The 25,664-nt window shown below is 41.5% G+C and overlaps 3 protein-coding genes across 4 annotated transcripts; all 3 read left to right on the top strand.

Moving 5' to 3' along the window:
• Positions 1-1,279: 1,279 nt before the first annotated feature.
• gjb9b (gap junction protein beta 9b) lies at positions 1,280-9,780 on the top strand. 2 transcript variants are annotated; one of them, XM_074686996.1, is made up of 3 exons: positions 1,280-1,295; positions 7,686-8,080; positions 9,303-9,780. In XM_074686996.1, the coding sequence occupies exons 1-3, from the start codon at positions 1,286-1,288 to the stop codon at positions 9,711-9,713; spliced, it is 816 nt and encodes a 271-aa protein (XP_074543097.1). In that variant the 5' UTR covers positions 1,280-1,285; the 3' UTR covers positions 9,714-9,780. The 2 variants fall into 2 exon arrangements, with proteins under 2 accessions (XP_074543097.1, XP_074543096.1); XM_074686995.1 differs by lacking the exon at positions 1,280-1,295 and adding an exon at positions 2,178-2,214 and having other exon boundaries at positions 7,628-8,080.
• A 1,144-nt stretch (positions 9,781-10,924) lies between these two features.
• pef1 (penta-EF-hand domain containing 1) lies at positions 10,925-16,129 on the top strand. Its single transcript, XM_074686106.1, has 5 exons — positions 10,925-11,010; positions 11,776-12,001; positions 14,100-14,255; positions 14,663-14,806; positions 14,898-16,129. Exons 1-5 carry the CDS (start codon positions 10,990-10,992, stop codon positions 15,125-15,127), a joined length of 777 nt encoding a protein of 258 aa, XP_074542207.1. The 5' UTR covers positions 10,925-10,989; the 3' UTR covers positions 15,128-16,129.
• Positions 16,130-18,039: 1,910 nt separating this feature from the next.
• On the top strand, positions 18,040-21,798 carry smim12 (small integral membrane protein 12). The gene is made up of 2 exons (XM_074687063.1): positions 18,040-18,180; positions 20,758-21,798. The coding sequence occupies exon 2, from the start codon at positions 20,786-20,788 to the stop codon at positions 21,056-21,058; it is 273 nt and encodes a 90-aa protein (XP_074543164.1). The 5' UTR covers positions 18,040-18,180; positions 20,758-20,785; the 3' UTR covers positions 21,059-21,798.
• Positions 21,799-25,664: the final 3,866 nt, after the last annotated feature.

A 25,664-nucleotide genomic window follows, 5' to 3' on the forward strand; every position in this document is an offset into this window, starting at 1 on the left:
CCCTCTTGCTCAGACTAAAAAAAGTGTAATGAAACGATGGAGCATCAGCATTCTCTAGAGGCCAGTTCAGGGCATAACATACTCTCTTTTCTCCCTCTGTCTTCTTCCTTTTCTTCTTAAGTCTGCTTCCTCTAAATGCACGGCACTGCTGTGGTGATACCAGAACTGGGCTTTTTGTAAGGATAAGGAGGGAACAATGTGATTTCTTCTTTTTTTTCTGATGTGATGTAAAAACAGGAACCTGCTCTGTGGCTTGTCGGGGAGTTACAGGCTGGTTGCCTGTCATTACTTCACCACTCCCTAACCGCTCTCAGCAATTATCCTGAGGAGCCATTCTTTGCCTTTGACTCACTCTTCCCCTCAATGATATAAAACAGGGCATTATATGTATTGATGATCTTGAAATTATACATTTCCTCTCCTGGAATTATGTTGATGTGTCTTCTTTATGCATTTGTTGCATTCCCAGCAACACAAAGGCAGCAGAGAGGTGTGTCAGCAGGTAGCTTGGGAAAAAATAAAAAAAACATCAAAACAAACAAGCAATGAAAACAACAACCCAACAGGTCTGGGACTTTCACAGGTAATCCCTCCCTCCTGAGGAATGTATGGGATTGTTCGCCTTGAAGACACATCTATTACTCTGTTTCCTGCAGGGATCAGCCATCATGTGATGAGCATGTTGCTATGGCTCTTATGTGGTCAGACAAAGGAAATCTGATACAGAAGTGAGACTAGAATTTGAATACAATGCCAAAGGGAACAAGGGACTGTGTTATAGTGAATCATATGTGTGTGGCAGCTGGCATCAGTAAGAGTATGGTATGTTTCTCTTAATTTCCCGTTTAATTTCCCATGTGTTTTCTTTCTCTTTTTACTCCCAGTGTTGGATTTTTGCTTGACTTTCATTCTGAGTGGAAAGGTATGTCTAAAAAAAAGTACATTTTCATATTTTATGTGTGAAAAGCAGAATAGAAATGCTTGATGAGGCAGCTACAGGTGGGATTTGAAGGTCAGACACCTGAAACTAGAGCGGACCCATGAGCTGCTGCTGGATTTGCATTCAGATGATCTGATTTGCATCAGTTTAGTTTACAAAACTACACACAGGCCTTTTATTATTTTACGTCTTTTGGTCTAACGCTCTCTTTTTTTCATGGTTGCTAGACGCCGCCCTGTTGGCTATGGCTGCCTTTTGCAGCAGCTCTCTCTTCTTTGTCCTTTTCTTGTAATTTTTTCGTCTCTTTTTCGTAATCTTTGTATTTAAAGCAGATCATTACTTTGTATGGCTCATTGTTGGTCATGGACAGCAAACTTTATGTGTCTTCAGTGATATTTTTACTACTTTTTCTCCTGTGTTTGTCTGGAGATCCTACATGTAACCATGGCTGCATTGTTTACATGTGAACTCAGCTGTTAGCAGCCTGTAGCATGTCAATGCTAAGTGGTGCAAGGCCTGATGTCTTCCCACAAGGTGAGGAGAAGGAGGTGAGGACGACGTGCTGGTTCTCAGGTGTGAGCGAAGAAGTGACGACATGGATCTGTCCTTCCATTCTTTGTTATTGGTAACGAAAGATCTATCTCCAATAAGATGGACGAGCTAGCTGTGCTAACCCAGCAACAGAGGGAATACCAGAGGGCAGAGTAGCATCATGCTATTCACAGACATTGCTAATGGAGATAACATCAGACACCAACGCCACATTGGAAGAGCTTCACCTGCTGTGAGCAGACAGGATCCAGGAGACAGAGACTGAACAGACTGCTGAAGAAGCTCAGTCCTGGACCCTGTGGAGGTGGAGGCTGGCTGAACTGGACAATAATGGACAAGCTGTCATCATCTACTTTCTTATAGACCTTTTTGCACTCCCTGTATACTTTCTTACTTTTGTTTTCTTGATTGCTGCTGTGATTCTAATTTTGTTGTACTTGTTACAATGACAAAATAATTCTAATGTATTCTGTTCTATTCTATTCTATTCTATTCTATTCTATTCTATTCTATTCTATTCTATTCTATAATGACACCATGTTCCCCTCCTGTTTCTGTGAAACTGTTTCCCTTTCCTTTCTCTGATGATATCTCTCACTTTGTCGTTTCCCAAAAACAGCCTGAGGCAGGGCCTCTCACGCAAAACAAGCCCTGATTGAAACTGCTGCTGCAGCTGTGTGAACGTCTGTGACTGATGCTCCACCCTTTCCTGAACCTTTTCAGTAAGTCCACACCTCACAGCCAACCCTCTCAGAGTATCCAGGTGAGCTCAAAGGCACTTAGCATCAGCGCAAGGACAGCTGGGACACGCTTCCTCTGCAGTCAGGAAACACCTCTGTTATTAAGCATCTGAGCACAAGGTAAGGTGTTTTTGAGTCTATGTGTGTTGTAAACAGTTTCAAATCAAGGGTATGGTTAAAATGTGGGTGAATTCTGCTATCACAGTCTGATTTTAGGAAGAGAATTGAATGGATTTTAGGACAGAAGACAGAGACAGTAAAAGGGCAAGAGTATTTGTCATCTGTTCCTTTTTTATCACACACCGAGGATAGATCTTGTGTGTCGAGGTAGGAGCTCAACCTCTGTGCGTACAAAAGAATGAGATTTGTAAAGACAGATAACTTGAAGCGCTGTGAATAAAACTATACAAGGATTGCCAGAGTTTCATTCCTCCGGCTGATTCGTGTTCCCTTGAAAAATGGAATAAAGTCAGGTTGAAGGCAGAGAGGCGAGCTGTGCAAATGACAGAAAAAGAATGAAAAGCAGAGCTGGGAGTGAGAAAAAGAAGAAGGAAAAAAGCCAGAGGAGAAGTTCAACCCCACCTTGTTAGCCAGGAGCATTGACTCATACTGACAATGAAGTCGGTTGGTGGATAGAGAAGTATTTGTGACTAGCTCAACCTGTAGAGCAAGTCAGAGAGGAGTTGAGGATTTGTCGCTGTTGGAAATGTACACAAGGTGAAAACAGAGTGCACTAAGGGACAGGGGGAGGTCATCTGACTTTTAAAAACTTATTAGAATGATGCTGAGGCAGTTTATGATTATTAAAGAAACCCTGTGCAGGAAACCACAGACATTAGGATCAAATCATCACATAACCCAAGGTTTCTCATTCGTTATGTTTCCCATCTGTCAGAACAAAGAGGAAGACAAACAGAGCAAAGAGATAGACGAGGCCGGCTGCTGTCGGCGGGGAAGGCAACATTGCAATCTAGAGCAAATAGGAAAACAAATTGTGGTCCAGCTTTGCCATCTCACAGAGACAAGATATAGTGTTGTCTCGGAGGTTTTCCTTTTCCTGTGTGCGAGGCTGATTGTCACTTCAAACTTTGTGTCACCTCGGTGTGCTTTTTGCATAAACTGAGAGTGAAATCACTCTGATGAAGCACTCACTCTATGTGCTTGTGAAAAAGCAATGAACTTTGCAGTACATTGATTTCTGTGAGAGTGTTTGTGTCTAAACATTTGTGGATTCGTGAGGCCTCAGCGGCAAAATTGAGGATTCAAAACAGCCTGATCTTCAGCTGAGGATTGTCGTACTCCAAAAAATGAACAAGCCGGGCAGCATTTTTAGATTAGTAGAAGTAGCTTTATCATCCACTTGGACCCAAAAGGTAGAGTGGTGACACCCTCGGTGATCGAACCTGTCTGAATCCAGTCCCTCATACTGTGCATCTGAAGCTGTTCATTGAGTCAAGTCTGTTTGATGCCGTGTAATTTAATACTCAGGGATGCTGGATGAGAGAGAAAAATAGCAGCTGATTTGACAGCTCAATTTGTCTACCGTGATGCTGAAACGCTGAAGGAAAGTGTTTCTGAATTCAAAATGCTCAGGATTAGTCAAGACAGAGCTGAAATGGAACAGTGAGCAGCGCGTCTGTTATCCAGCTCGCTCTGTGTCAGGCTGGGAGCGTTCGCCAGAATGAGATGTAAATGTATAAGAGGAGAGTTTTTACTGCTGCTGAAAAGAAGAAGAAACCCTGTGGAAGTCTTTTCCTTTAAGTAGCACCATGGACTCTTATTGAGTTTACCCTTACATAACAACATCAAATATGCATGTCAATGAAATGTTACACCCGCCCTTTGCTTGACAACCACACCTGTGACACCAGACATTCCAACTCAAACTGAACTTGTGAAACCAAAAATCGCCACAGAGAAGATAGAAAAGGCTGAAGGATGCAAATGCAGCCAAACACACAAAAATAAAAGCAGCTGCGACTAACTGTGCAGGTGATCCATGAGAGCACCATCTTCAAAGTCTGCACACGATCGGGCCATTAAATCCAAAAGGTAATATCTCAACTAAAGCCCCTTTTCTCTCAGAGACCAGGATGCCACAGAACGATCATGGCATGCTTAACACTCACAACTGAAACCTCCAACGGTCCTTTGAAGATAAAAGACCGCAACAGACATTTGGGATTACAGAGAGCACCCACACTGTGCAAATAGCTGACTAATAGAGTGCAGAGTGTTGGTTTGTCCTTTCAGCACAGGGAGGCTCCATTGATGACTCCCTCATTGATGCATAATGAGTCTGCACAGAGCAGGTAGCCCTGTGACTTAACACAGATCAGGTATGACAGAGACCAGGATTGTGAAAACATCGTCTGGTTTGTTTGTTGCTTCAGATCAGTTTCAAAATTGTTTTGCTTTTGGGGACAGGTTTTTTTCTGCTTCTTGTGTCATTAAAAAGCATCACAGCACCGCAAATATAGAATCTGTAGTGTAGGACATAAATGGTAAAACACATTTGTAAACAAAGCAGAATCTAAAGGATTTCTCTCTGTATCAGTGATGTTATTTTTAACGGTGTCACGGATTATCCATGTCACACATAGTTCACATAGAAATGTACAAAATCACTAACTGTGGTGATGCCTTTTAAAGGTCCCATATTCTGCTCATTTTCTGCAGTGTAATTAGGTCATTGATGTCTTCATGAAATGGTAGTAACACGTCTTGGTCCAAAAAGCCAATAAATCAAGCACAGCAGCATTGTTTCCTGGCTCTCATAGCCCCTCTGTTCAGAACGCTCTGATTCAGTGGGCGTGACCTTCATATGTAAATGAGCCACTGCTGAAACTGCCCCACTCTTCAGCGTCACTGAGAGCGGCGCCATGAGCTCCGAGTGCACAATGTTTAGAAAACAGCGAAGCTCGTTTACCGTAACATTACAGGCTAAAACAACAGGCTTACCGCAGCTAAAGTTAGCATCCTGAAGCTAACACAGAGACAGGGGGGACACTGAGAAAAAGCTCTTACATCTGCTCCACAGCACACAGCATTTAAAATACTCACATTTCCAGGGTCCAAGGTTTGTTGGTGGATGGTTGGTAATGCGCCTGGATTCAGGACCAGTCTATTCGCTAGCCCTCTGTTGTACTGTCCAAAGTTGGAAAAGCAGTTGGCCGTGAAGTGACTAGCACACACATGCACGGTTTAACTGAATGTAGCTGGCACATTTTCTTGATAAATGAACTCTTGCCACTTAGTCTTGTCTTATTCTGAGATAGGAAGCTTGTGCATGGAACTATGTGGCTGTTTACAGCCAAAAACAAAGCAGTGATGGCTCTTCAACTTCTCCTCCCCGCTGCTGGGGAGATTTCCATTCAGCAGCGGGGAGAGTAGTGGGTGGTGAGGAGGTTCATTGGTATCTGCTCTGGTGGACCAATCGGGTCAGACTTGCTCCTAATTGGTCAAAAAAGAGAATCGCTGACTTCGGCAAGTCCCCAAAATCCAAACAGCCTGTTTTAGGTCAGGATTTTACATTCTGAAGAACTACTAAGTACAGGTTTTGTCATTAAATATCACATTTTGTGGTCTGGGAGGAAAGCCAAAGACCCACAAATTTCACTAAAAGACTTGATAAAGAGATTTTTGCATAATATGGGACCTTTAAATCTAGAGACTGAGCAGGAAGGATCAGCTGGTTGGGCCATGTTATCAGGGCCTATACTCAACAATGAAGGAGCAAAGATTCATTAGACTGGTACCGCCCACAGCAGAGCAGCCTGTTGAGTGTGCTTGAAGTGGACACCCATGAAGTGTCTCACATGTTCAGTTGTTTCTTACTGTGTCTTCTCTTCCCTGTAGATCAGGAAGCACCACATGAGAAGCATGTCTGCACAGCTGTCAATCACAGCTTTATATAAATAAATTAAAAACCTCTTCAAAATAGACTCTTGCATGATGAGAGCTCACTGTAACTGAAGCCAAAATGTTTGCTAAAAAAATCTGCTGCATCTCAATTCTTTAAAGTTTGATCCATGTCACATCTGATGAAATAGAGAAGGCATGATTTATGCCTAGTCATTGGAGACGTCAACAAGGTGATTCGACTTTTTTGTAGGATTGTATCATTCATCTTTTATACACTTATGAGTAAGGCATGAATTTGTGAAAATAGTTTTCTGATCTCTTGCTGGGTTTAGGAAAAACTCCAGAGAGTCTGAATAAACAGCTCTGATAATGTCACGGTGGTGACATCGGGGTTATGCTGACTTAGACTTGAAGCAAACAGAGTTATTACGGGAAGTGTGCAGAATAAATATGCAGTGTGGAGTGAACATTCACTACATAAAACAATAAACACACATGTTTTTCAGTGAACAGAATATGGCTGTTGCCTCTTTGATTCATCGAGAACCAGGATTGGCATCCTATCTTTTTATTTTTGTTAAAGCTTTTCTTGGGGTTTTTCATGTCTTTGATGAGATAGGAGAGGACAGTGGAAAGAGCAGGAAAGGGGGTGAAAGTGAGGAGTGACATGCAGGGAACAGGCCACAGGCTAGATTTGAACCTGGGCCACCCACTTGAGGGCAGACCTCATGGGGCACGACCTGGACAACCTGGCCATTGGGGCCAGCATCCTGTCTTGAAATCACAGCTGCTGCCACTCCTTTCAGCTTTATCATGCATTTTCCTCTGACTCATGGTGAACTGACCAAGAAACTAAAGTTTAAGAAGATTTTCTTTCTGAGGAAATAAAGTAAAGACTTAATTTATTGTGGTTTGTTTGTGCAGCATGAGGAGTCTCCCCCTGCTGGTCATCCAGTGTCACTGAAGACATTTTTCCATTGGCTCTTTAAAACTAGTCTGTTACTTTTACCTGTTTATGACAAAATTTTCAAAGAAGGACTTATTTGTATTGTGTCCCTTCCCCCCCCCCCCCCCCCCACGGTTTCAGGAACTGGGCAGAATTTGACAAAACAAATCTGAAGCTCCTTGAGTGTCTAATACCCAAATCAAAGTGCAAAAAATAAAAATAAAAAAAAAATCAGTCCCCCCAAAAAATAGGGTTTGGTGACAATAGCCTATTTCAATGATACACACAGAGCTACAAGTTTTGCATGGTAACAAATATTAAGGATGCAAGCAGACAGTTAGCATCAGTTAGCCAGGAGGTTATAAGCTCTTCCTAGCTCCACCTCTTTCCCTCTTGCTGAGTCCACTGAAAGTTAGGCTGAGGTTGCGTTGATATCATGGAGATAGCTTTAGCTGGGTTTCAAACCAATCAAACATGCAAAAACATGTGCAGTGAACTCTGTGCCCTCATATGGATACAAACAGAATTTTTCGAATGATAAACTTTTTATTTTTCTAATCAGTTTTGTCGACCTCTCCTCACCAGGTCTCTTCAAGAGTTTCCTCACATTGATCTTCCTCCACCCCCTGCACCCCAAAGGCAGCAGCCATGAACTGGTCTGCTCTGGAGGCGCTCCTCAGCGGGGTCAACAAGTACTCCACTGTCTTCGGCCGCGTCTGGCTCTCCATGGTCTTTGTTTTCAGAGTGATGGTCTTTGTGGTGGCGGCCCAGCGAGTTTGGGGTGACGAGAGCAAAGACTTTGTCTGTAACACAGCCCAGCCCGGGTGCCTCAATGTGTGCTACGACCACATCTTCCCCATCTCCCACATTCGCCTGTGGGCCCTGCAGCTCATCTTTGTCACCTGCCCGTCACTCATGGTAGTGGGACATGTGAAGTATCGTGAAAAGAAAGATTTGCAGTACACTGCCTCACACAAAGGGGCTCATCTGTATGCAAACCCTGGGAAGAAACGTGGCGGGTTGTGGTGGACGTATCTGGTAAGCAAACTGGGGAGAACATTTATTCTATTAAAGTTTGTGTGTAGCATGTTTTTTTTGTCTTTTCTTTTTATTCTTTCTTTTTTTCTTTCTTCTTTTCCTTTTTTTCTCTTTTTTTCTTTTTCTTTCTTTTTTTCTCTTTTTTTTCCTTTTTCTTTTTTTTTTTCCTTTTTTCTCTTTTTTTCTTTTTACTTTCTTTTGTTTTCTCTTTTTTTTCTTTCTTTCTTTTTTGTCTCTTTTTTTCTTTTTTCTTTCTTCTTTTTCTTTTTTTCCTTTCTTCTTTCTTATTTTCATTTATTCTCTTTTTCTCTTTGTACTTTCTTTTGTTTTCCCTTTTCTTTCTTTTTTCTTTCATGTCTTTGCATGTGTTTTTAAAACCTCCTCAATAGCAATGAGGAGAGCCACTCAGGTTTCAAAAAATGTATGGGAGATGGGAAATGACACTAATTCTTACATCATTTATCATTATTATTATTATTATTAGTAGTAGTAGTAGTAGTAGTAGTAGTCGTATACAGTAGTCGTATACAGTAGTTGTCAATACCGCTGACTCTGATTTAATTGATTATGCTTTTGTAAGTAGCACCATGTTGACCAGGATTGCAGCAGAGCAATACATCCCTACCCCGTCATCCAAATACGGCCACATCTGGTTTCAATACTGGATGTTGAATGCCAAAATCTGGCCTCAAAAAAATAAAATTACTCAAGGCCTTCAGGCCCAGGCTGATTGATAATGTCACAATGTGGTGTCATCCCCTCCTTCCTCACAGCCCACAGCCATAGACAAATGACAGACACAGCACTGTGTCTGATTTGACAAACTGAATTTTGCCAAAATGCCACAAATAATAGCCGTGGATGAGTGGCTATGTACAAATGACTGGGTTTGACATTTCTGTAAGTGTTAATGATTTGTTTTCAGAGAATTACTGAAACAACTGTTTTGACAGCAGCTTTAGCACCTCTTAATCCAATCAAAAACAAGTCAAACCATTCTTCACACTGGGCAAAAGCTGGAGGAGTAACAAGTGGCTCCTTTTTTAGTTATAGCTCCCATATCAGAGTAGTATTCCTTAAGCGTGTCCTTCCTCCAGTCTTTATTTATTACATTCTTTTATTGTGACTTAAAAAATCCCCTGCACGTTGTTTGATGGATAGAGAGTCAAATTAACTTTTGCCTGTGAAGCCTGGTTTAACCCTCATTTGTCTTTCTTAACAGTTGAGTCTGATTTTCAAAGCTGGTTTCGACGCTGGTTTCCTCTACATCTTATACCACGTCTATGAAGGCTACGATATGCCCCGCCTGTCCAAGTGCACCCTGGAGCCATGTCCCAACACAGTGGACTGCTACATTTCCCGCCCAACAGAGAAGAAGATCTTCACCATCTTCATGGTGGTCTCTTCTTTCTTGTGCATCTTTATGTGTATCTGTGAGATGATTTACCTGATCTGCAAACGCATCCAGAAACTCATTAAAAGAAAGACGGAAGCAGAGAGGAGGCTGTTCGCTGAGAATCACGAGATGACACCGCTAGCAGCGCCAAGGTCGTCAATCAGAATTGATCCTACTGCGTCCATTCAAAACCTCAGTAACATTAAGGCAGAGGAGAAGCCTGCAAAGAAAAAATAACACAATATGGCAGCAGCTGTGTTAAAAAACTGTGGAGGAAAACAAGGGACCACTGCATCAGATGCATTCATCAGACTCAGAGTGGCTGCTGAACAGCAAAAAATATCCATCAATCAAAGGATTTCTCATACAGCTCTTTGTAAATATTATCATGTTTTATTACTTTCTACACAAATGCAAATAAAGCCCATCAAACAAAAGATTATAGCGGGATTGTAAGGCTGTACAGTATTTTTGACAGTGGATTTGTGTTCATGAAAGGTTAACTGTCTGTCTCTGTGTCGTTATTTGTTTTTTCTTTACTTTTACATGCCAGTATGTTTAAGCAATCAGGTACATTGTAAATATAACTTCAGGGATAAAATGTAAATACTTCTAATGTCACATTTGTACAGTTGAGTTGAAGTCGTTTCCCTGAACACACACACACTGACCCCGAATGAATAAAACGGAAACAGCACACAGGCACTTTGTATAAGTGGGGACAAAGAAATCAGCAGGAAGCACTTCAAGGGTTATGCGTAATATAAAGAAAGTGCTGAAATTACTGCGGACTCTGATGATATTTTGAGTTCTCACACTGGAATAGTACTAGTGCTTTATAAAGTTACAGATGTATCACAAAATGTAAACCCCTAAAATAATTGGCAACAAACTTTCAACAGTTTTTTTTTACATGATGAAGTAAAATTGAGTTTTTATGTGTTGTTTCATATTTGTTGATCTATTTATTGTGATGTAGGCTATAAAGTTTTTTTTTCACAACTCATACAATGTTTAAAGTGTCTCTGTTCTTTCATAATGCTTTAGCTCTGTCAAGGGCTTGTGTTGTCTGGAAGGTTTGACTACGTAATGAAACCAATGCCACGATTATATAACTGATCAATTAGTCAACCTTGGGATGAAACTAATAACTAATCAATAATTTAATCATCTCAAATCTCACGACTGCACTGAGGACGCACGCATCCCAGAAACACAATGAGGTCAAAACACAGACTCCCGTAATCCCTGTATTTATTCAGGAATAACTCGATGAGTGATTTATTCACAAAGTATTCTTTTGTTTTTTATGGGAGTGTCGGGAAAGTCGGGCAAAGTGATTCACACTCATTTGCTCTGACGTCATTCGTTTCCACCCTACCGTCCAATCAGGAGCAAGGAACGCGGGTGCGGTTTTGACAGACTCTGAAATGAACCAATAGCTGTCTTCAGACTGATGTTACTGCATCCGTCTTTACTGCTTCCTTGTTGAAGGAAGTAAAATCTGTCAAACATGAGTTTCCACTACGGGCAGGTAACAAAAAACTGAGTTTTGTGACATATGTTTCTTTGTATCTGTTATAACATGATGTGTGTGCCGTTAAGTAACCATACTAACTGTTCCCTGGTCATTACCGGACGTGAACGATGCTAACGACTGTACGTCTGTGGCTGTGTCACTGTAGCAAAAGTAACGTTAGCTGGTAACTTATTTTGCTATGGTAGCGTTAGCCGGTAACAGCCGAACAGTGTTAACTGTACAAACGCATCATGCAACCTTTTTAGCAGTATTTTTGACTACGTATTTTACTTAAATTCGTATTTTTGACTGTAAAATGAATTTATTTCGTTGTTTCCGGACAATCAGCGATTCCTCATAGCCTGTACATAGTCAGAGTAGTTGATACTGTATGTCTTGCTACGTTACGCTTTAATTTGTTGTTTAAAATAGTTGGATTTGTTCAAAATATTGTGAAAAAATCTGATTGTGTTTTAAAGTTTGACTGACCTGTGTGTGATTACGTTTGAGTATCTCTCAACACTCAGATGTCTATGTGAAACTATAGGTTATAGCCTATTATCACTGATACCTGAGCTATTAAATAGCTTTAAAGCACAGCTGAGCAAAACTGAGCAGGTTGACTGCTTTAAAAACTCCGTAAAGTGAAATTCAAGGAACACATTTTATGTTATTGATACCTAATAAAGTGATAGTTTATAACTTTGTCCATCTCGCCACATACCCCTTGTATTCTTGGTGTGTATCACAATCAGAGATCCTTGTCTGTCTCTAATTCAGGGCTATCCAGGAGGGTGTCACCGACCACCAGGTGCTCCCTACAGCGGCGGGAGTGCTCCCTATGGACATCAACCCTCCGCACCATATGGAGGCGCACCAGGAGCTTATGGAGCCCCATGTCATGGAGGGCAGTATGGGCAGGGACCAGGCGCTGCCCCCTCTGCACCATACGGGGGTTATGGAGCACAGCCTCATGGAGGGCATTATGGACACCATGCTCCTGCAGGTAATAGTGGGCTGAGACTGGAGTTGACTGAAGTTGTGTAAGCCCCTGCTGCACCTTTTCTTGTGGAATGAAATTATTCTGAACACGAAGAGACTGCAGGTAGGCTGTCAGTCCACTTCTTCATTGCTTTCTTTCCCTCTTTTCTCCCTCGCTCCCTCTCTCTGTCTCTCCGGTGAGATGATGGATAGAAAATGACTTGCGTTCCCAGACAGTCATGTAGAGACAGGGTTCAGTTTGCGCCCCTCAGCAGGATTACACGGTTGGAGTGATGACTCTGGTAATACTGAGCGAGGGCTAAACAGAGTGAGAGACGGATGGGTAAAGCATGTGTATGTGTGTGTGCATGGCTGTGTGTATACTTGTGTGTGTGTGATTGCATCGTTTCCTGTAGCAGCTCTCCCTAAGCCACAGCATCATGGCGTATGTAGCAATCACTCCACGCAGGGATGGAATCCATCAGGGTCTGGCCTAAAGAGTCACCTGTCCCTCTCTTACCATTCATTTTCTGACAGTCAGCCCTCCTTCCACTCCTCCCATCTTCCTAAACTATATTTTCTAACTCTTTCCCTCCATACATTTAGGTAATGGATTCTTGCTCTGACACTATCTCCTCCTCTCTGAGGTGACTTCCCAAAACCTCTGGCCCTGAAGCTAACTGTATTTACACCATTATGTGCCTTTGGACACTCTGGACTTGTGTAGAATAGAATAGAATAGAATAGAATAGATTAGAATAGAATAGAATAGAAAATAGTAAATACTTTATTTATCCCGAGGGGAAATTCAGGATTTACAGCAGCATGTAAGAAAACAAAAGTAAGAAAGTGTATAGAAAGTGCAAAAAGATTCACAAGAAAATAGATGACGACAGCCCGTCCACCACTCTCCAGCCCAGCCAGTCTCCACCTCCACAGGGTCCAGGACTGAGCCTCCCCAGCAGTCTGTTCAGTCTCTGTCTCCTGGATCCTGTCTGCCCACAGTAGGCAAAGCTCCTCCAATGTGGCGCCGGCGTCCGATGTCAGCTCCGTCAGCCACGTCCGTGAACAGCACGATGCCACTCTGCCCTCCGGCAGCCCCTCTGCCGCTGGGCTAGCACGGCTAGCTCGTCCATCCCACCAGAGACAGATCCCACGTTCCCAACAACGATGGATGGAAGGGCAGGTCCACGTCGTCACCTCCCAGCTCACACATGAGAACCAGCACGTCGACCTCACCTCCTTCTCCTCACCTTGTGGGAAGACATCAGGCCTTACACCAGTTAGCACTGATATGCTACAGGCTGCTAACAGCTAATTTCATGTGTAAACAATGCAGCCATGGTTACATGTTGGATCTCCAGACAAACACAGGAGAAAAGTGGTAAAAATATCACTGAAGCCACAAAAAGTTTGGTGTCCATCACCAACAATGAATCATACTAAGTGATGATCCACTCCAAATACAAAGATGACGAAAAAGAGACGAAAAAAATTTACAAGAAACGGACAAAGAAGAGAGAGCTGCTGCAACAGGCAGCTACTTGGGCAGCACCTAGCAACGAAGTTAAGGTGTAGCTAAGGTTGGGGAAACATTGTTAAGCAAACACACTTGTTTTGTAACTTTAGGGAGATTATATTCTTCTTAAAAAACACTTTTGTTCTTATGGCTATGCTGCAGAATTTTAATTGAAGTAGACACAAGTTTGTAGAATTATTAAAGCTATTTACTGCTACCACATGTGTAACATTGTGTTTACACACTGACCTTAAGTATCATGAGTAACATGCATGAGTTATCTTTGGCATGTCTGCACTCTGCAGTTTTGGCTGTGGTGAGTGTCCATGTGCTGCTTTCATTTTCAGGAATCGTACCTACCTCCCAGTTTCTCCTCAAAGCATAAAAGCGTCACTGGAATAATACTTTTTTTGAAATGTGAGGACAGAAAATTTCAGACAGAACAAGTCAAGGTAGCCGCCTCAGACAGATTGAAGTTAGGGGAGAGGAAAACAGTGAAATGAAGAGCAGTCTAGCAGTGATGGGCATCTCCAAAGTGAGTCTGAAGCAGCTCTTTTTTCTTACTGCAGTATCCCGTTATGACTCCTATTTCTCCTCTCTGCAGGTAACGTCCCTCCAGGTGTTAATGCTGAGGCGTACCAGTGGTTCTATACTGTGGACACAGACCGCAGCGGATTCATCAACGTCAAGGAGCTGAAGCAGGCACTTGTCAACTCAAACTGGTCTGCCTTCAACGACGAGACCTGCCTCATGATGATCAGTGAGTCTTTGTACAGAGTGTGAGGGAGCTCTGTTAAATAAAGCTTTGGCTGCCTTCAGGCCAGAAAAGACCAAAATATTCTCTGAGACGTTAACAGCTGCAGCAAAGAGGAAGAATGATTGAATAAGTAAACTTAGAACTCTGTTTGTATAAGATCCCAGGTTTTAGAATTTCAGAACAATAATTCACGTGTAAAGTCAGCCCAAAGGTGAGTCATTGTTGGTCATTTAAGTCTCTGCATTCAGACTCTGTTTTCCAGGCAGTGACTAATGTCTCCTATTTACCATAATGAAAACTGAGTGACTTCTGTTTGCTACAAGGACAAGTTTAAGATAACAGCGATGTGCTTACGAGAAGCATGGACACTGCCTTTGGTTAAACTGGTCATGTTCTGTGCTTCTTGCTAGACATGTTTGACAAGACTCGGTCAGGTCGAATAGACCTGTTTGGCTTCTCAGCTCTGTGGGACTTCATGCAGCGCTGGAAAGCTCTCTTTCAGCAGTTCGACAGAGACCGCTCAGGTTGCATCAGCAGCGCTGAGCTACACCAAGGTAAAATGGTCACTGGAGATGAGACGGGTCATGGAGGCATGAGAAAAACGACTGAAATGAATATTTTTCTGTCTTCTTTTTTCCTCCTCAGCCCTCGCTCAGATGGGCTATAACCTGAGCTCCCAGTTTTCTGACACTTTGGTACGACGCTTCTCTGTGCGAGGCGGACGACCTGGCATCCAGCTGGACCGCTTCATCCAGGTTTGCACTCAGCTCCAGACTATGACTCAGGTCTTCAGGGAGAGAGACACCAACATGTCGGGCAACATCCGCATCAGCTATGAAGACTTCCTCTCTGGGACCGTCACCCGGCTCATGTGAGCCTCATCTTCAGGTCTTTCCGGCTCAGACTCATCTAATCTTCTATAAGTGCCCATCTTGCTGCTATGTGTACAGTGAATGAGCCATCCATCCATTCATTCCACGGCTTGTTGCTGTTAAGAGATAAAGTTTTGCTCCATGCACCTGGGACCAGGGGATCAGACTGAGCTTTAGGTACTCCTTTGTTAGCCTGTACCAGTTCCTGTTTGAATTATGGAGCTTAATTCTGATACAAGTGAGCACTTGTTTACATTTTATTGATTTACAGAGAATTGTCCTGACAACCACACTGACAGCAATCAGTACTGACTGAATGAATTCAAAGACTTGGCTTGAGAAGACAACATAGGAAATGTGACAAAATAACAAAATCCACCAGACATGGACCTTGCTGTGCTGTATTCCACTTCAGGACATTAATTATGCAAACCCAAAAGTCAGACGTTCTACATTCATCTGAATGTTATAGATCGAGATCATGTTTCATTAATTCATAATGGTTTGATTCAGTTGTAATGGGAGTGTTCATCATTTCCACAGTATATTGTGTATTCAAATATTTACTAAGTTTTGATATTAAACATTATATCCATCTTTCTGCTAAGTTGCACTATTTAAGCCAGTATATCATTGAGACCATTATCCTGTGGCCAAATGACAAGGGGACCCAAAAGCACTCTTGGTTTCCCTTTATTTTTATTTTTTTCCCTTGGTCTCAAAGGGGCTCATAGGGCTGCAATACACTCTGCACGTGTTACCAAGTAACATGTCAAAACTGTTCCTGATGCCAAAACAAATGCAAGCTTTTGTATCTCTTTTACGTGTATAAATAATCCTGTTGGGATGCATTTGCAATGCTTGAAAACTGCAGTTGCCTTCATTTTAAAAAGTTTTCTTACATTATATTGAGCTGAGTAATGTGATTGATGAGAATTCTGTATCTTAAAGAAAAAGAATATTACATAAATACCACTTAATTAACCAATAAAAGAGTAAAACATTTCTAAGAGCTTGGACTGAGTTATTGTTTGTTGGGTAAAGAAACTGAGTGCTTAAATACAGAGGGTGTCTCAGCTGAAGTGCAGGTGTTGCCGCAGCAGTGATGGTCAAACTCTTCTTATTTCTTTCAAATGGTCTGAATCAGCGACTCATTTCTCTCTTTGTTAAACAGATTGGCCGAACAAAGAGAGCCACTGTTTTCCTCCCTCACATCTGGCACTCCTTTCCCTCACCATCTGCCTCTCTGTTTGATCACAGAGTGTGTCAAGAGTCTCGCTTCTCTCCATCGCTCCTCAAATCAGAGAAAATCCATCAAACTCTCTCGTGCATCATTTTTTGCTCATATTCCACCTGCATCTCCTCCTGATTCTTCCTCAATCCTAACACAGACTAGGCTTAACTGTCAGAGGGTCCTTCAGTGCACTGCGTGTCTCAATCTCCTCACTGGTGCCCTGATCTGCTCACACATCGACTTGCTCATGGATTTGGTTTCAAAACAGTGAGTTTAGGGACTTGAGTGGACTATTCCTTGAGGTTTTTCACCCAAAGAAAGCCTACTGTTGTGATTTAACCTGAAGCCTGACTGTGGTTTTCTATATAATGAGGAAATGTTCTACCACTGACCATGCCTGACATGTGTAATTAACTGGGGTAAACAGAGCGAGTCTGTCTAGTTTCAGCTGCTGGGGATGTGATGCTGCACTCTCAGACACAGTTTGTGATTTGGATTGATCGGATGGTTTTTATTTTTAAACACAAATCTTGGCAAGTGCTGCTCTAAATCTCATTTACTAATAAACTGATGAAATAATCCTGGCACTGCTGGGGGTAGCTGGTTAAACAGAACTGGCACTAGTAATTTTGTTTTTCCTGCAGGGGATGAGCGCATTTCAGTTTATCTGACCGGACTGATTAAATGCCAGCTCTGGCAACTACAGGATGGACAGCACAGAGTGGGGACCTGCTTAAAAGAATAAATCTGAAGCATGACTCATAATCACCCACACAGTATCCTGCTAATCACAATGATTTCAGCCGTCATTTGAACTCATGACAAAATGTGTTTACAGAGCTGTATGTCTTTTTTTAACTTTCTGTTTCTATATGAGAACCAGTGAGTCAAAACTGGCCATCCCTCCACGAAGTGCTTTGTTTCAGATCAGTTCCATAAAATATGAACTACATTGCTGTGGTTTTATGCTGTACTTTGTTTACAAACACAACCTACTGATTTATTTCTGCAACTGCAGCGTCATTGAATCCTCCAGTAGTCTCCCTGACGTCAACTATCAAATATTTGTTTTCCTTCTGCATCAACTCAACTTCTCTGCATCTCTAAGCAGTTCAACTAAACAATATAAAACTTTGTCATGCAGTGTGCCAACCCTCCGACAGTATCTAAGAATATAAATATTCTCCCAGCATTGTATGGGTCTGTCATCAGAGATGGGTGGCTGATGCCTTGTCAGCAAGTGACACAACATTGGTGACAAATCTGACAGGTTTTCATGAGTATTCCTGAAGGGGCGTGTTTTGTGCAACAATGCAATTAATGTTCATAGACAGAGAGATGGGAGGTTTCTGCTGGCTGCCAATCAAAGAACAACAGGAAGGACAAACTTCTGTGTTATTATCAGAGATCTCTTCCTTATTTTTGTTCAGTATTATGCTATGAATTTGATTTGGTGTGCAGTAATTCATAGTTTTATACTCACATAAGACCTGTTTTATTCTGGTAATAGTTGTTAGACCCACAGTATACTGTAATAGTAATGGCATTATTTGTATATAAAAAGATAAACTACACTAGTTTAATTTTCTGTTTCTGTGAGTCTACTTGTAATGATTTGCATGAAAGATGTAAATATTTAGTGCTTTAAGTAGTGCACCTTTTTCACCGCTAGGCGTCAGTAGCTCACCGAGAATGACGGCGGGTGACGCTTTCTTCGTAACAGCAGAGTGAGGCTCCTCAGCCAATGAGCTTTAACCAGGAAGGAGCCGGTGACACGGATGTTACGTAGCTTCACTGCAGCACCAACGTGCTAACGGTAAAGGTGAGTGAAGACTTCATGAAAAACTAATGTAACCTTCAATGGTTTAGGAAGAATAGCAACAAGCTGAGTTTCATTCACATTGAACTTAACACCGACAGGTTTTGTTGTCTTGGAGAGGCGTCGCTGACGCTGTAACGTATCAATAAAGTGGCCGGTATGAAGCAGTGTCATAGTCAAAGTGGATGACTTAAGGGCAGTTGAGTTGAGTTACATAATTTAACACCTGATGAGAGTCACCAAGAATTGTTCAAAGTCACAACGTATTGCCTCAAGCTCTTTATACATGCTGCTATATTTTGTAATGTTTGGTTAACAGGTCACCAAAGTCTAGCCAAACTTCATTCAAAGATTGGAAGAGTCTTTTTCTTAACTGTGAATTGAAATGACCCACAGGACGTTAGACACAAACGATACATCTGCTGAACCGAGGAGACCTGCTCTGTAATTCGGCTTATGGTGATAAGATTCCTATGGTTAAGATTTTATGAAGAGAGTAGGTGCATTGAAAAGTGTGGGCAGGTGTTATGGATAGCGTCCCAGGACATTTTGTGATTTCACAAAAAATATTAATGATAGACATCTATTTTGCTTTACTGATGTCATTTAACAGAAATTGTTGAAAACATCAAAACCCCGTAGCCTCCTTGTACATTAAAGACTTGAAAGCATCTTTATTGAGTGAATTTTAATTAATAGTTTCATGTTAATTTTCATTACTTTCAAACGCTCCTAGACCCACCAGGGCTGCAGCTGAAGCTATAGATACCTATATAGCCTCTATTAGAGCTGATAAAGAGCTCCAAACCAATTAAACTGGATTAAATTGAGTTGTTTTTGTCATATCTATGTGCACTTATGTCAGGGATGGATGTCCCAATGTTTGATTTTGTTCATCCACCATCAGAAGTGTTTCTCTACCACAGGGTTCCCGCGGATCCTTGAAAAGTCTTAAAAGGCATTGAATTCATAATTCTAAAAAATAAGGCCGGAATTGGCATTAAAAAGTCTTAAATCCAAATTTCAAAAGTCTTACAAATTTGAACACATTGGTAAGATTTATGTTGGATTGAAGTAAAAAAAAAAAAAAAAAATTAGTAACATTTATCTAATTATCTAAATAATTTCCTGATTTACTGTCGTGGCAACATCGTGTGATCACAATAGCAGAACTAACAAAGTGGTGATGTGGTTGCACCAGGAACTTTTAAAGCAGACACATGTCTCTGTTCTACCTAGGGTGCCTGGAGAGAGAAAAAAAATTGGAAAAAAAAATCCAAAAGTGGCCTAGGAAAATTGATTATGGCAGCAAAATTGAGAATTAAATTTGAAATTAATTAAAAAAAAAACACATAAAAATTCAAAAAATGGTTGTGACATTGGCCAAAAAAAAGATGATTGGGGGCAAAATAGGCATAAAGTTGTAAAAATGGGGTTAAAAAATGTAAAAATAGTTGTTTTATGTAAAATAAACATTGGGTTAAAATTGCTTCTAATCCAAGGAATTCATGTGGTGTTTTTGTTTGTTAGTTTTGTTTGTTTCAATTGTGGTTCGTGGTCGTCTTGCTTTTAAATTTGATTTCCAACGTCATTAAAAAAGTCTTAAAAAGTCCTAAATTTAACTTGCCTTGAGCTGTAGGAACCCTGTACCAGGTGTTGAGGCAGTGTGCTGATATTAGTCTGTTACTTGTGTGGCATTTTCCTCACAGTTTTCTTAAGTTTGTGTAACATGAAAATACACACACAACATACTTGTTTATATTTGTAGGGATGGGTACCTGTCACATTTTAAACGATGCGGTACGGATTCCAGGTACTTGGCAATCGGTATCTGTACTCGACGGTACCAGTTTTCGGTACTTTTGTGTGTTGATGTGGTAAAAAATATCAGTATGTTTAATAATAAAATGTTAATTCCATATATATATTTGTGATCAGTCATGTGATGGAATCACCACAAAGTCTTGGGGTTTATTATTTGAGCTGATAACCAGCAGCTGCTTTGCTTTTTTTCAGTGTTGAAGATATAGATATCATAGGTATGTTGAACTTGCCCAACAGTAAAGGCCCTTATGTTCTTGGTGCAATGTAAACACTCTTTAAAGATACACACCTCTGCAGGCACAGTCAAAATTTTCTTTTGTATTATCACAGATCTTAGGAAACGCTATCAAATCCTAATTTATATCTCTTGTATTCAGTAACTAATATAGCTGTATAGATATTGATGTAATAATGTAAGAAAACACCACTTAGCAGAGTATCCTTTGAATTTTGAAGGCTGATGAAATGGAAAATACATTGTTTTCTTTTACCTAAGTTCTGCTATGTTTAAAAACGTGTTAGCATCTAGCACCATACTGTGCATTTGCTGCCAAAAACATAAGATTCAGCCTAAAACCACAAGGGGGAACTCTTTGAGAAGAAATGCTGCTCACAGTCTGAGCAAGTTAAGTAATGTGTTTATCAAATTAAACAATCCTTTGTGCTGTTTTACTGCCTTGTATCTGTTAATTTTGTCCTGCACTTGTAGTGTTTTAAGCTGAAATGTGTATCAATTCTGTTTCTTTCCCCATTCAGCATCTGGGAGCCAAAGCAGTGTGCAGTCATGTGGCCTGTGTTTTGGACGGCGATGCGCACCTATGCCCCTTATGTCACATTCCCCGTGGCCTTTGTGGTGGGAGCAGTGGGCTATCACCTGGAGTGGTTTGTCAGAGGGACTCCCAAGCCTCGAGAGGAGAAAGGGATCCTGGAGCTGAGGGAGGAGAGGAAGCTGCAGGAACAAATCGGTACAGACAGTACCCAGGTTCTCAGCCTGAAAGACAAACTGGAGTTTGCGCCTAAAGCGGCTCTGAACAGAAACAGACCTGAAAAGAGCTAACCCGTGTGGGTGTGGGAGAGACTTGGGTTTGTACACACCCAGCGAGAAGGTGGAACACTGGAAGCAGAGTGGATGAAGCAGAGGGGGAGGAACACACACTCTTACCATCACATTAACCATACAATGTCACTCCTTGGCACCAAGAAGCGTTAGCATACCTGTGTAATTATCAGACACCTTTACAACAAAGACTTCAATGTACAAGCTGGACATGTTTATTGACTGTAATGTAAGTCCTGTGTGTTTCAAATTTCTCTGTGCATGGACCTAAAACAAAAGCTAGGCACTATGATAGCAACACCTCGAACATCTCACCTCTAGGTGCCCACTTGACCTACAGACTGGGTTTAGCCAGAAAAAGTCATTTCCTGGCATTATTTAAATTAAATGTGATACAAATGTCATATTTTGTCGCTTGTTGAAGTCTGTCGCAGTTATGTTTTCTCTTTCAGGCTTCTGTGAACGTTAAGAGCGGACCTTTTATTGTCACCATCAAAGCAGAGAAAGCAAGTCACGTCCGCGTTGTAGCTCTTTTATCTCATGTATCCTTTGATGGTATGTGACAATAAGCCGACAGTGTGGGAGGTCTCAGGAAGTTTAAGCTGCTTAGTCCTACCGTCAGAAATATCTACACATTGTTTTAATTTTTTAAAGTCTGGACTTAATGTTTAGATAATGTTTGTCTTGAAATCTGTGATGAATAAAGAAACTTTGAGCGTTTTCCTGCTCTTGTAAACTGATCAATCGAAGCTAGCATGTTGATGTCACTGTAGCCAACTGTTTATTTTGTAGTTTCAGTTTTATTTTAACATCCAAGCTTGTGTCAGATCCCAACCTTTATGAAACGAAACTGCAGCCAAGGATAGAAAGTAACATCAAAGTCAAAGGAAGGAAGCAATGAGTCTGCTGATTCTGTCCAAGAAGGAAATTGTTTTCCAGGGAACACAGAAGACAAAGCAGTGATGAATGGGGGAAACTGTTAACTCATTCACCTTTTGGAATCTGACCTGTAGAGAAATCGTGTTCTGGGAAGAGATGAAAAAACACATTAGTGGACTCAATGTCTTTGTTTTTGCGTTCTTCAGAGTTCGCCGAGTTGAGCACAGTCTCCTCAGGCTTCAACTAAAAAGGTAAAGCCTGTTAACAGATAGTTAATTCATGAGTGAGTGTATTCTGGGTGAGCAATATAGCCACTGGGGATTTGAATTTTACAGCTGAAAGACTAATTTCTAATGGCGTGATAGTTTTATGAACCATCACCTTCATTTTGGGGCATTTGTCAAAGCGGAGTTCACAGTATTTCTTTCATGGCGTGATGGATGCACAGCGAACATGACGAATGAATAAGCTCTGCTCAAGAACAGAAACAACCCCGAACAGGGATTAAATCATCACTCTGACTGGTGAAGAATGGCAGACGTTGTTGGTCCTCAGAAAGCAGATTTTATGATGGTTTATCCAGATATCATCATGTGATCTGCTGTGAGGAAAATTGTTTTCATCATTGAGTTTGCCATTTGTTAAGAAGAGCATCACACTGGCAGCAAAGTGCAAGAGGCAGGCTGGAGAGCTAAGGATTACTCAATGGAGGTCCAGTTCTGAATTGTGATGGCAAGTTGTGAAGAAGTCATAGGTTTAAGTCCTGTTTCCACCAATCAGTTCAGTTTGGCGACAGTGGTTGATGTATTTCTCCTCGTTGTTCACGGTCTTCTCTGAAACAGAGCCTGTTTCAAAGGCCTATGCTGTCACGCTATCACGTAGCTGACGTGGCTATCAGCATCTGGCTTACAGTGCATGAGTCCTATTTGGAACCGCAAATCGGATCAGGCTTTACCAATCCAACCTGTATCAGACTGTACTGATCCATACCAGACCACTTAGTGGAAACAAGGCTTAAGAGAGGAAATACAGAAAAACTGTTTCTGATTTTAGCTTCAGCATTAGGACATCAGTTGGGGGCACAGCCTGTATAATTAATGGATGTAGTCTCCCAGACGTCACCTGTTTCTGAAACGGACTTTTGAAGCATATCGGCTATCGCAGCCATATTGGAAGTGATATGGGCTTCAAGTACAGCTATTGGGCACACATCAGTCATGTGACCTGAGCTGTGCCTCTGATTGGGCGAGCTCCGGATCTCAATATCTTCTACACTGCCGAGTTAGAATCCCTCCCACAGTGTGTGCTGATAGTAAAATTAGCAATTCAGACATGAGACATTTTTTGAGCCATGCTGTAAATAGCTTAATTTCTGATTTGAAAACAAACTTTTTTGTCTTGATGTGTATGTGACTTCTGGTACTTCCAGAGCAGTCCCAAGCAGACACTCGAGAAACAGCAGACGTAAGCATTTTCGCATTGTCTCATTTTCTCATACCGAAGGTTGCTGCTTGGTTGGGGGCTTACAACTCTGTAAGGCTAGAAAGATGAAAGACACCTCAAATGTCCTCCCCTGCTGGGCGATGTACAGATGTGGGAGTGAAACATCAGCTAAAAGTGACTTCTGACTGACAACCTTGTCCAAATAATAAATATGTCAGGATGCTGAGCCTGGCGGCTAGGCTGTGTTCCCCTACAGCCCTTTCCAGTGTGTCACTCTCAACTCTCCCCCAGTTTCCTGCCCCCTCCACTGTCCTGTCCGCTCTAAATAAAGGAATAAAAGCCTGAAAATAGAACTAAAAAATCTAATATTTTATCACGTAATTTCTAAATACCTGATTCTCTACACTGTACTTCACTGTTCAGAGAACTGAAACCACTGATTTACTCCACGGTGAACCAGTTGATAAAGTACATTATAAAACTGTAATCAGCTGCAATAACACTGTACTTAATTACTCCACTACACAACGAAATTCACTCATAATATCTAATTTAACAAGCACAGCGACAGCACTAACAGTCTCATTCATTCGCCTGCTTATGGTGGTTTTAATTCTCTGCTCATGTTGGCTTTGCTTCAAAATAAGCACACTCTTTTCTTAGATTAAGCAGTCAAACCTATAATCATCCAAGTGAGGGAAATAAGAAGGATCATAACAGCTTGATCATAGAATTACATCCAAGAGTGGTTAACCGTGTTTGAAATTTAAGGCCTGTTAAAGTTCAATCTACATCTGTGTTTTCAGATTGGATTAAGCTTTTACTGGACAAGAATAACAGTGTGTAAGCTAGCAGTGATGTGGTGATTGATGCAGTGTGTAAAGACCCTGCTCAAGTGTTTGGAAACAGATTACAGCTCATTTTGAAACGCATTTCATCACTAATGTTGTATGAACAACAATATAGATAATTATGTGAAAACATTCCTACTGATGCATGCACGAGCAGAACAACACAAGGCTAAAATTAGCTTTATCCTTATAAGGGCCGCGCTCTGAAAGCAGTCCTCCCTCAGTGATTTATATACTGATTAAAACCACAGTGTTATTATATACTACTATAAGGATAAAGAGGAAGATGTTGCTGTTAGCCTACATTTGTGGGCAGAAAGAAGGGAAAAGTTTCCACATATTCAATCAATAAATTTTTTATTGTCCTCATTATTAAAAGAAGAGCAGTGATGTGGTTAGAGAGGAAAAACTCCATCTGTGAGAGGCTGCTGGTGTCATAAAACGCTACAGAACAAGAAAACTTTATGAAGCTCTTTTAAACCAAGTCATGTGATTTCACAGACTTCAGAGGGGATTCTCCACTCTTCAGCTGACTCTTTTCCTACAATCTCGCAGCCTTTCCTGTGTCAAATAATGAAACCAAAAGGTCCATCTCTGACTTAGTGAATTATAACTTTACTTGTGTGCCAGGAGAAGTTCTGCTACGTTACCCGCCTGTTAGTGAAATGGGGGAGATTATGAGGCGTACATTTACACTGGCAGTGGAGTGGAGAGTTATGTGTTATCAGCAGTCATCAGCTTGAAATCCACTCTTTAGTTTGCGGTGTGTGGAATGACCCTCTCTACTCTGGCGTTGTGTGTGTTGCAATAACTGCAAGCTGCTGGAAGTTTCCATCTGTAACTAGTGACGATGGAGAGGTGGATGTGAGGCTACAGCTAAATCAAACTGTAAGAGAGACTTAACAAGAGGTGTAGTGTGTGTTTAGGTGTGTGAAAGGTGTGTGTGTCCTCCTGGGAACAATCAGAGGACAGGTCGGACGTCTAACAATGGCTCTGCTCTGCAGAACTGGACAGTACTGTGGGAACCAAGTACAGAGGCTCCTGGGAAGGGATGTTTGGAGGTGCTCTATTGTTTCCACTGGATGATAGGGATAATGGGTGCGAGTGATGCTGGCAGTTCCTCTTCTCTTTTTCTTTTTTTAAGGAGGTTCAATCCGACATCCTGAGTGGACAGGCTGGAGACGGTGTTCCCTCTGTTGCAGGAACAATAGAGCCGTCTGCCTGCTGGAAGGGCACCACATCCCCTGTTAAACAACCGCACACAAACACACAGAATCCAGGGACAGTAGATAGTTGCTGTAAATTAAACCTAAACGCAGTCAGGAAGACAAATCATAAACACTCAGAAATCTTGTGTTTGTAGGGAAATGAAAGATAAACATGAGATTTTCACAGGGACGATCAAAGATGAGAAATGTTCATCCAGCACCTTT

Source organism: Halichoeres trimaculatus, unplaced genomic scaffold (genome assembly GCF_033239565.1).
Source record: "Halichoeres trimaculatus isolate MK-OKI-2021-1 unplaced genomic scaffold, fHalTri1.1 fHalTri1_scaffold_14, whole genome shotgun sequence".
Taxonomy (NCBI): domain Eukaryota; kingdom Metazoa; phylum Chordata; class Actinopteri; order Labriformes; family Labridae; genus Halichoeres; species Halichoeres trimaculatus.